This window comes from Limulus polyphemus, unplaced genomic scaffold (genome assembly GCF_000517525.1).
Source record: "Limulus polyphemus unplaced genomic scaffold, Limulus_polyphemus-2.1.2 Scaffold397, whole genome shotgun sequence".
NCBI lineage: Eukaryota > Metazoa > Arthropoda > Merostomata > Xiphosura > Limulidae > Limulus > Limulus polyphemus.
Genome location: NW_013666007.1, coordinates 133,760 through 145,957, shown reverse-complemented (window position 1 = coordinate 145,957; position 12,198 = coordinate 133,760). Strand labels below are relative to the sequence as shown.

Sequence of the window (12,198 nt, the reverse complement as noted above, 5' to 3'; positions counted from 1 at the left end):
GTGTGTGTGTGTGTGTGTGTGTATATATATGTGTGTGTGTGTGTGTGTGTGTGTATATGTGTGTGTGTGTGTGTGTGTATATATATATATATATATATGTGTGTGTGTGTGTTGTTATAGATATGTGTAGCATTGCACATTAATAATGACAAAACATACTAAGTTGCTCATTGATTATGCTTCACATGCATTAATAAAATACATTGAATACACAACTGTCAAGCAAGAGATGAATAAAAATAAAGCTTCTAGTACATTAACTGTTTCACTGCCGATCTATACATAAACAACTTTCCCACTGCCTGGTTTATTTTCAGACACACAATAAAAAAACAAAAGGAAGTTTTGGTACTTAATTACCTGTCTAATTTTAAACTGGTGCACTTTAAGAAGTCTGAAGAGAAAAAGGTATTTCTTTATGGTGGTAAAAATTTCTAAACTCAAAGGTTATATAGTGTATCCCATATATCTAAGTTAATGAGGAATATGTTCAATTGGACCGAACTGAAATATTCAAAAGCAATTAAAGCAGCTGTAGAAGGTGAAGCACACTAACAGCAGCTTTTGTTAATAACAAAATAAAGCTTAATGAAGCACACTAATAGTAGATTTTGTCAATACCAAAATAATGCTTAATGAAGCACACTAATAGTAGATTTTGTTAATACCGAAATAAAGCTTAATGAAGCACACTAATAGCAGCTTTTGTCAATACCAAAATAAAGCTTAATGAAGCACACTAATAGCAGCTTTTGTTAATACCAAAGTAATGCTTAATGAAACACACTAATCGCAGCTTTTGTTAATACAAAAATAAAACTTAATGAAGTACACTAATCGCAGCTTTTGTTAATACAAAAATAAAGCTTAATGAAGCACACTAATAGCAGCTTTTGTCAATACCAAAATAAAGCTTAATGAAGCACACTAATAGCAGCTTTTGTTAATACCAAAATAATGCTTAATGAAGCACACTAATAGTAGATTTTGTTAATACCAAAATAATGCTTAATGAAACACACTAATCGCAGCTTTTGTTAATACAAAAATAAAGCTTAATGAAGCACACTAATAATAGATTTTGTTAATACCAAAATAATGCTTAATGAAACACACTAATCGCAGCTTTTGTTAATACAAAAATAAAGCTTAATGAAGCACACTAATAGTAGATTTTGTTAATACCGAAATAATGCTTAATGTACCCACTCTTTTAATTGTTTTTGATGTTTTTTGTTCAATCCTGTAGACTTAAATATTTCAGAAGCATGCAGTTTTACACAGTATTTTTCAATATTTCTCCTTCTGGTACAAGTTGCACGTGGAATGCACGCTAATATCCACTGTAATTGTATAGCTTAAAAGTGGTAAGTGACATCTGTGTGGTTTCGATTTTAGCTGCTTCAAATTGTACTACACTTGTAAGATGCTTGTGTTAGTGGATTCACATGAAGAAAAGATAAACGTTGATGCTTGTTGTGGTTGTTAACGTGTAGGAATCAGCACTTATAATTTTACCCCCATCCTTCTCCATTGTACCTGGGCTCTGTTTTATTATAACAAACAAACAATGAAGGAAGACTCTCACGTGACTAAATATATTAGCTGAGGTTGGTGCGAGGTAACGGCTCACTGAAGCGTTTGATGTCTAAAATCGGTTTTTATAGCAGACTATAGATACAATTTAAAAATCACAGCTTACACTACTCGTTGAATTACTGAATTATAAAAAAGCAATTCCAATCCTAAATTTTGCTACATAATGTTAAATTATTAGCCATTATCGCTATTCGCTATCTTGTTTTACAACTGGACTTGCCACGAGTTTCTCTCACATTATATTGATGCCTGACTTGCACTTACTCTCTCTCTCTGTTAACACGAAATGGAACTATCTTTTCAGTGGTTTTAGCAATGTGGATGACTACTTTGCAGTCTAAAAGACTTCTGGAGCAAACCTAAACTTCTTGGTGGATAAAGAGGAACCAATCTATGAACATCCACTGTCCAAAGTTGTCTCTTGGAAGCTGCCAATTGACTAACCATGTAATGTGAGGAAATCCCAATGTAACGTAAACACCAATTATGCCTTAACTCCCACAGATGGCCACCACAACACTGGGTGATGTTGTAGAGCTTAACTAATGCAGTCAATACCACCACCATCAGTAGTCCCTTCCAAACAGAAGGCAAAGAATTCATCTCACCGTTGATATGCCCCATCACAGGTTACAGGGAAGCTTGCAATCACAGAACTGACATCTATGTGCAACTCGAGCGGAACCACTACAATCTGAGATTTAATCAGTCGAGTCAGAAACTCAATTTAAACTCGCAGTTCATTTTCAGCCGTAACTCCAGTTAATGTGGCTACTATTCTAACCTGAAGGTTATCGGTATATCTACGAAAACCGCATTTTCAACACGGGTTTCTTACAAGTGCTTCATACAAGAAAGCAGTCTTGACTCATACACAGTCATATCTTATAATCAAAAGAAAATACTGAATACGTTACTTGTTAAACACAGGCGAGAGGCTAACCGAGTTGTATATTTCATCACGTGAAACCCCAATAGAGGTAGTTAATATTCTGTGTTTACCTTTACAAAATGGGCTGAAATTCAATATGCATACTTCAAGCTGTAACTAAACAAATTCCAAGTTACTTAGGGCCATATATGTCATAAAGACGTAACAATCACATTGCATTATCGCAATGTTGCTCACCTATAATACTTACAGATACTTATCTTGAAAGGTTAGAGGATGTTTTTATGCTGAAGTATGCTTAATATTCCTAGCTCTTACCATTACTAAATATAACTTTTATCTTCAAATAACTAAGTTCCAGCATTTAACGCAGCCACTCAAGCCAGTTACTTTCAACCATATTGTTCATTACTTTCTCTAAAATAACTTATTTTCCAAGGACAGGCCAAAAGTTAATCTGTGTAACAAAGTGTACTTTAATTGTCAGAAAATACAAAAATAAATATTGTATTGATATTACAAAGCATTGTGGATGTATATTTGTGTGAAGTTATGCAAGTGTTACAAGAATTTATGGAATAGGCGATTCCCTACACCCAGAAAATTAAGCAATATCAAAAATGCATTCATGCAATTTCCTATTAAATCTTTAATTGACGCATCAAGCTTTTCGTACGTGGCAATACCTTAGAAAACAGTAGTGAATTAAACAATTATTTTGACAAGGTACGTGAAGGATTGGATATTACATTTCCCGAGTGAATAAGTCAAATGTGAAAGACTCACTTTGATGCTGAGATATAATAGAGGGCGTGCCTTACCCTACCGAGAATTCAATTCACAAAATCTTCGTTCATATGAAAAGATAAGGAAATAATATTGCCAGTACAAAAAATAAAAAAAATTCTTAGGAAAAAAATATATTAACAGGGTAATAAAAACAATAAATAATACATGCGAGTCTATGTTTCCAGATAAATAACTTGTATGTTTAGGCTATAAGATAAGAAAGTTGACCATAGCGATAACTGATTACTTGTACTTTCCATTATCTGAACTCACTGTTTTTCTCCAGTATTGAGTGAGTGAGCCAAACATACAACAAATGACTAAAAATTATTCTTGATGGAATACGTTCATATTATCAAAACAAATTTTCATGTGCTCTCGTATTTCGAACTTGCGGATTTTTCTTAAACGCGTAACACAAAACTACTTACATATAAGTACACAGTTTTAGACAGTAATTCAACTAAAAGCAAACTTAGTACACCCACTATGGAATGTCAGACAACATTTAAATACACAACATAGATTATCTATGAAGAAAATCACAACAAAACTTTAGACAATAATTCAAAACGTAGCAAAACAAAAACAATAATACACAACAACCACAATACAACATCACAGCAATTCAACAGATGGCACAAAACATGTTAATTACAACAAGCACTAATCAAGGACCAAAAGAACAAAACACTCCTGTCCATAACAGGTTTTGAACTCAATTCATAAAAAGAGAACGACAGATGCTGTACGTACAACCACTGGCTGGAATATCATTTTGCTGTACGTACAACCACTGGCTGGAATATCATTTTCTTATAACTTGCGTTACGAATAGCATTTTTTTTCTCGCAAACCTGGTTCATTTTTTTTTACTTTAAATATATAGGAATAAGAAAAGATATTGGTAGTTCGGAAGAAGAACACAGGAAAATGGTACCAGTGGAATGTTATTGTGATAAATTTTAGATGACAAGTGACTCCCTCTGTTCTGTTGCCACCTCATGTCATAAATTAAGGATGAAAAGCCATTCAAATACCATAGTCATTATGAGTATCCAAAAGTGGAGTGTTTGACCTCGACAAATACATTTTTTGTTTTAATTCATAACAATAAACATAACATAAAATAAAATAAAGAATGACGGGTGGGGGGGATAAACGTTCGTAACAAAAAGTGTGTGACATTTAAAAACTAAATCTATTCCTGTTACGCAGATTTAGTGACTTATGAAAAACAGTTTTTAATATTCTAAACATTAAACAGGACATCAAAATTGGGTAATTTCTTTAAAAAAACTCAATATGCAATAAGTCTCTTTTGGATAGATAATTTATGTGGAAATAAATGTGTGTATCCTCTAAACTCATTATACTAGGACAATGTTTAAACAGTGGGAATATCCAAACGCGGAAAAAGTCATTCATTCACTCACGAAATTCACAATAAACTCTTTCTTACATGCCCCCCCCCCCGCTTGCAGGAAATTAAATATCTCAGGTTATTCAATTGTTCACTACACTATAACTATTCAAAAGCTCATTTATGTACTCTTTCATCATGTACAAATTCCCTATACTAAAAATGTCTCAACTTCTCACTTTCAATATTTTAGATTGCCAGACTTAATTTTTTTACATTTACAGCACATCAACAAATACGCCCAATTTATAACATGTTGTCACAAAAAATATTAAAAGCAAACACTTTTACTCCAATTCGTCACAAAAAAAAAAAACATTCTCAAAATAACAATATAACATACAACTACATAACAATACAGATGCACGCAGAAGTGGCAGCTTCCTCTACCAGAGATTAAACAACAATGCAACTGTTTTTGTTAGAGAAATTGTACATACGTACTATTCAAAAACCATGTACAGCATTCCCTCACTGCTGTACGTCTCCAAAAGTTCTACTATGTGTGGGTGCTTCAACATGTGGCAGATGGTTACTTCTCTCTTCAAGTCTGTAGTAACAGAAGAAATAGTTATTCAGTACAGTTTAAAGCAAAACAAGAAACAACTTCTCTAATATTTTAATAACAGTAAGAAAATAATACACCCTGTAAAACTTGATTTTATAAAGGAAGGCTTCTTCTTAACAAAAGAAATAGAGATGAGATCTTTCCGTTCAACCCCAAGTTACTGAGTATCAGAACCATGTGGTTTCAAAAGAAAACGATATTTTAGTAAACAATGTATTCTTACCTGTTTATAAATACTAATGTTACTTTATCAGAGTCGGTAGACTCTATATGTAGGAATGTAATTTTAAAAAATCATAATTCTAGTGTAAACGACGTTACCATTACCCCTTGAAGTTAGCTTTTTTTTACATAAATCTGGTGTTCCTTTAAAAAGCTTAATTACAGGGTGAACATGGAATTACCAGCTAAAATAATACATGAATATTATGCGACTGTAGAATACTCAATGATTTGTACAATATACAATCTATGTCTTTAGGAAGCCAATCCCAGTGTTATGTATGAAGTGAAGAGGTAAAAAAAAATCAATACACATGATATTAAATTGTACTACACACAATCATAATATACATTAACTTTCAGTCAGAGGAAAATCGTCACAAAACAAGTAATAAAAATATTTTGTAACTGTAAAATGATTTAAGGATGGCAGTGCCAAAAAGAATACAGGGTTGATACAGGTTTATAAAGATTATCCTTATATGATTTTCAATATGAAAATTTAATGTGACACTGTAAAATGCATACTTGACTTTAATATTACTGCAGTTGGAAGTTATATATTCCTGACTGTTGGTATGAAGTTTGTTTATCATAATATCATGGTCATGACAGGATAGGCATCAGTTTAGTGTAACTAAGATCCTAAGACTTAGGTACAAAGAAAACTAAGTTGAGTCAAAACATGTCTTGATTATTACAGACTTTCACTACGAGGTCGGTTGAATTGGCCAATCTCGTGACCATTTTGTTCTCGTGTATTTTACAGTGTAATATTAGATTTTAATATTGAAAGTCATGTAGAGATGATCTATGTGTAGCTGTATCATTCCTATATTCTTCTTTGCATTCTTTCTGGCACTGTCATCCCTACATGATTTTACATTTACAAAATGTTTTTTTTTATTAATTGTTATAAAAAAGGATCTTTATAAAATAGTATATTATTCAAATTATCCAATTTTGTTCTCTACAAACATATTTTAACGTATACATTCACCATAAACTATAACTTCTTTTACCTGAGCTTGTATTTATAGCTGATTATTAAAAAAAACTATTGTAACTACATGAACTATTTTATCATACAGAGTGCGTGTCTATCTGTGCGTTTAAGTCGGAGCCAAATGTCCTGAAATACAATTAAGATATACCAAATACAGATTGCATAAGATGCTTTTATAGCAACGTGGTGATAAAGATAAATACTTCTTGGCAAGGAACGGGGAACTAGCTCGGGATTTGTTAGTTCTTTCGTGAAGTACTCCTCCGCGAGGAAAGAAGCTGATTCATCACTTTTCCACAACACTGATTAATTTTAAGTCATTAGAGAAAAATTTTACGTCCTATTACTTCGCATTAAAGACCAAACCCACCTTCATAGTTCTGCGCATGTTCTACCTAACCGAATGGCGAGTAATTTGAAAGCATGCTTACTAAGCATAAAACGATCCACCGAAAACCGACCTGCATAAGCTACGAAGGTAACGCTTAACATCAAGTAACATCAATTTTAACGTGTGAAATACAAAAAACAAGTCCACAAAAATATCAATACCAAAGAAAACTGTAGCATAAAATATTCCTTCATGACATTAAAATATGTCTCAGTATATTGTATTCACACATACATACATAAAATAGCGATATACTGGCCTTTGCTGCCAAGTTACCGACTTAAAATGACGAACACAAACGATATATCCTGTACGTTTGGCTGTCGACACTACCAGACTTCGCAGGTTTTAACAAATTTGTTAAGAAATTAATCAGTTTATCTAGGATGCCATGTATTCATTTGGGGTTGCAAAATTATTACGTAGGAAAGAGGTTGGAGGTCAATGGGAGGGTTAACCCCTAGATGACAAGAGAAAAGCTGATACAAGAAATATGCCCTAGAGGTTTATGTACAAGTATTAGGCCTATCAGAAAGTTAATAATGAGGGACTAGCATTAACGTATTTTTTGTGGACATTATGTTTCTGCAACTCTACATAATTAATCTACTGAATTATTATTAGTTTCATTATCATAATGTTTATCTATACAATGTTGAATGAGCGTCTCATAGTGATGCCAACTTCGCATAAAATGACTAGAATTAGGCTTGTTTATTTATTTTTGTCAATTTACTTTTCAGAGTTGCGGGTTGCGGTTTTTTGGACTTGTTTTATTCTGAGATCGCTTATTTGGGCTTTTTTTTTTAGATAGTTCACTTCAACACAGTAAAATTGTTCTAGAAGTGGTTTCGGTAATTGACTGGCTCAATGAATAGCCTTCACATTATTATAATTTTAGAATCATCTTATCCCAACTCCTGTTCAATTAAAATATATACCCACATCGCGAACATTCTATATTCCAATCAAGCCGCGCAAATCGCCATTTGAGGGTGAGCCATAAAACAGCAGTTTTGAAAGGCAGTGTTGCTTGCTTTAGGTTTGTTTTGAAAAGCAATGCTGCTTATTTTTCTCTCGAGACTGGGCAACACTGGCACCTCAGCATGAGTCTTACAACTTATTTTGTCTTCGGCAATTGAACTAAAACATTTCCTACGTATATAAGTAGTTAAATTCATCTCCCCATTTCACATAACATCGCGTGTGAGGTGAAGAGAAACTACAGTTTCTGAGCTCCCCTGGTTGTCTCTCAAGCCCTCCAGGGGCTCATTTGATTTTCAAACCAAAATACTTGCCAAGGTTTTTCTTCTTCCCATTTCATTTTTACCTTAACGTATTCAATTATCCTTTATTGTGGTCCATTCAGTGACACCTTCTTTGTTCATCGGTCTCCTCATCTTCTAATCACAGATCTAACATACTGTTACTTCATTCCTTTTGAGTAACATCTTGCATATTCGTCTGATTCATTCGCTGTTTTTTTCTGTCTTTCTTTGTTACTCCCAGCATGCATCGATGCAGGCTGTGTCGAGCAGCTGTTAGCTTCTTTTCTGTTTTTCTTGGTACATTTCACGTTTCTGCTCCTTCATGAGGTTCATGGTTTATGCCTATTTACTACCAATTTTATTTCGGCAACGTTTTTCAAAATTAAATTTTATTTATTTGTTTCGAAAACTTGTTAAACATTAGTTTCCTTTTTCTGGTAAAGAGTAAAAGCGAGAACGTCGCATTTTAAAGGCTTTGGTTTGATCGAGTAGAAGGAAGTCAGTATTAAGCCTGGTTCGTGCAGCTAGGAGAGTTGACTATGATATTTTCACAACTTGTGTTTCAGTCTAATACAGTGGTACCCACCAATAGGCAGTCCACGGGCCATATTAGAAACCTCGAAAGCCCAATTCATGGCCCGCACTATGATCAGATATCACACTGTTAATCATTATGATGCTCAAGAGTCTAGCAAAACTGTATATGGGGAAGCATGTATTCCCCAACAGGCCCAGGCCAGGCCCTTGGCTTTACGGTCATCTGAAGTGGCCCAGTGTAGAAAGTAATTGGTGATCACTGGCATATAGCACATCAGCACTTCACTTCATTCATGATTGGTAGAAGGAAACACAACAGTTTCGAAGTTGCAGAAGGTTGTAGTAGGCCTATGCATTCTCGGATACACTTATTATATACCGGTAAGAGTAGCACCGCAACAACAGGATATACGAAATAAAATGAATTAGGGAATAAGCCTGATTTTCTAACCTCACTGACAAGGTGTAAAATAAGTATAATTTGTTTGTAACTAAGTTGAAACCAATCTGAGTAAACTGGGTGAATTAACGACTATGTAAATACCACAACAAGGTAATCTCTCCCACAGTGATAATTCTCCTAAGTAAAAACAAAACAAAACTGGGAGAACATATCTTATGGGTATTTCAGAGTCTCCACATAGTGGATGTTACTAGAGAACACATAGACTAATACTACAGCAAATCTCCAGCGACACCTTCCGACTGATATTTCAGATATATAATAGGAAGGATCACTGGACAATATGCGGCTAGTGCAAGAATAAGGTCAAGACATATCAAAGTCGGTTTCACTGCCGTCAAGTATGCTGAACGTGTATATGTGTGAATATTTTCAAAAAATTTGATAAACTCAAACTGTTGATCTTTTTAAACTAAAAGAAAAAGAAAACATAATATACTCCCAAATACTTCACCGTTAATTTAAAGACTGTCATAAACAACAAGCGACTAAAAAATTTATCTAGCCAAATCTGGTGTTTCGATGCATATTTATATTATGCTTGTCTATGAAAGACCCTTTAAGAACCAAGTCTTAAATTTAAAGATAAAACCACCTTTACTACTTTTAGCGATTGCTTGTCAGCATAACACTATATCAAGACACTGTTCTTGAAATTCATCTTTATATATTTTTACATCGAGTACTGAATATTAAAGTCATTTTCTACTTAGCTGTTCCGCAATGCAGATGTCCTAGTTCCATTAACAGCTTCAAATATAAACACGTTTCTTTCTTATGACAATTTACGTCAGGAGCGCAAGCCAACTGAAATGATGCGGCAATATGTTAAAATAACATTTATCAACACCCTCAATTCACTGCCACTTGATGATTACCTATGACTACAAAAGAAAACAAAAACCAACGTAGGCAATATGTTTAAGCATTTTCTATAACGCGTTACGTGGATACAACTATTTTTAGCCTTTTGCTCGTCCCTTTAAGCCTGTGTGCCTTTCTTAGAATTACCATAATCACATCCAAAGCGTTACAGTGACTTACAAACCTGATATTCTCGGGCGTTCAAATCGAACATATTGTTCTGCTACATCGAGATTTAGGTCCTTGTTTGAACCTGGGAGGACCAGGTGCAATCTAGACCTCTTCCTCCCGCATCGTGGGTGTAATTTCTCCCTCAGCATAGGCGTTGTTTTAATTTTTCTATTTCTCGCCACTGCCAACTCTTAGGCTACTATTTATCAACGAATAGCGGGATTGCGATTAACATTATAACGCCCCCACAGCTGAAAGGACGAGCATTTTTGGAGATGGCGTTTTTCTGTAATACGATATTTTACTTAACAGATCTTGCATGTAATAACGTTGATATTAAGATTCAACCCCCTCCCAGTATTTGCTACTAGTATATTTGAATAGTCACCTACAATGTAGTGTAACCCTGGGCCGCCTACACTAGTAATTAGTATGTCAGGCTGCGACATGTCAGATCCAAAGTTTGTGTACAGTGTTGTTCAGGTTGAAGATACCGTTTAAGTCTTGTATATATAAATTGACTAGTTTATGTTGTGTCATCCATGCATAGTAACCAACAAGACCATGCTGTAGTTTTAATTCAAACAGATATTCATTTATTTTAACACTATACCCAATTCTGCTTGCAACTCAATGTTTAACTAGTGAGTCTGCTGATTAATAAGACCAATATGAAAGGTTGAAAAGATCACACGCATCTGATTCGTCTAGGCATTAGTCCAAACAATTGTAAAGAATTACTATTTACTACTCCCTTAAATATTTCAAAAGGAACGTAACAATACTCTGTCGTAACTACTCGGCATAATTGGATAAGAAATAAAAGAGTCCATAATAAAACCTTTTCTGGTGTTGTTGTTTACAAGTTTTAAAAATTGCTTAACTTTTGGTAATCACTAGACTCTTTCAAATCATTAACAACCTTTGTTACACAAAGTCAAAATTGACAGCGGCACTAAATTATTCCAAAACGTGCCGTGCAAAGCTTGTCAAGTATTCAGATTGTTCTACAGAACTGTGTCCTTATTTAACCGAGGACAACCGCTTTTAATGGTAAATTATTCATCGGCATAGCCAGGTCACTTAGTTATGACACATACGTCCGCTTATTAGGAATTTCATAGTTATAATATATTATTGTTTTCAAAACAAATTCAAACACATACCTAACTGCTTATAAATAAAATCTGTCCAGAACAGAAACTATAACATATTGTAATTGTTATCCTGCATACTGCAATATTAGTTACCATACTTAGTTGCTTAGGCACCTCAAACTTCAAGTTGCCAGTTTGTTCACTGATACTACTACTATAATAATAATAAAAGAAAAAACTTAATGAATTTAAGTTTGAAGATTTCCGAGTACGATTTGTTTACGTAATAAGAAAAGCATAATTCATAAGAGCTTTCACTAAATTGTCTTTAAATACTAGAAGGGCAACAGAATGAAAATAAAAATCGTTTTGTGATATATATGCTAATAGTATTTGAGTGTTTGTTGATTAAATACATGCAACAATTCGTTAACATGGTTTTGTGACCAAAAACCTATGCATGTAGCATCAGACACCACGAATGACGAGTTTTAATTATATTTTTAAACTGCAATTCAAAGATACTCTAACGTTGCTTGTTAAATTATGACTATCGGTTCACTTTATTATTTTAATCTCTATCGTCTACTGTGTTTAACTCTGTTAAGTACTTTATTTGATGGCGCTTTTGGGTGGGTGTGTGCGATTACATGTATACATGTTCTGAATCCTAAATAATAATCAAGAGAAAACCTATGGAATGATTGTTCTTTTATTTGCCCTATTCAATTTGTTAATTGGTTAATTACAACTAGTGGCATGTTCCATTCAGCTAACCTGTTTATCTGCTTTTAGTTTGCATTAAACACAAAACTAGAGATAAAGGTAGGGTTTGTTTGTTTGTTATGGATTTCGCGCAAAGCTACACGAGGGCTATCTGCGCTAGCCATTCTTAATTTAGTATTGTA

General features: G+C 33.9%; 1 protein-coding gene across 5 annotated transcripts in view; it reads right to left on the bottom strand.

Annotated features, from left to right (window-relative positions):
• Window positions 1-12,198, bottom strand: part of LOC106457961 (peripheral plasma membrane protein CASK-like) — a 253,764-nt gene that overhangs the window by 162,534 nt on the left and 79,032 nt on the right. For all 5 annotated transcript variants that reach the window (XM_022384048.1, XM_013917406.2, XM_022384049.1 and 2 more), the window contains exon 3: window positions 5,148-5,253. In XM_022384048.1, coding sequence (XP_022239756.1) covers window positions 5,148-5,253 — 106 coding nt within the window. The remainder of the gene's footprint in view (window positions 1-5,147; window positions 5,254-12,198) is intronic.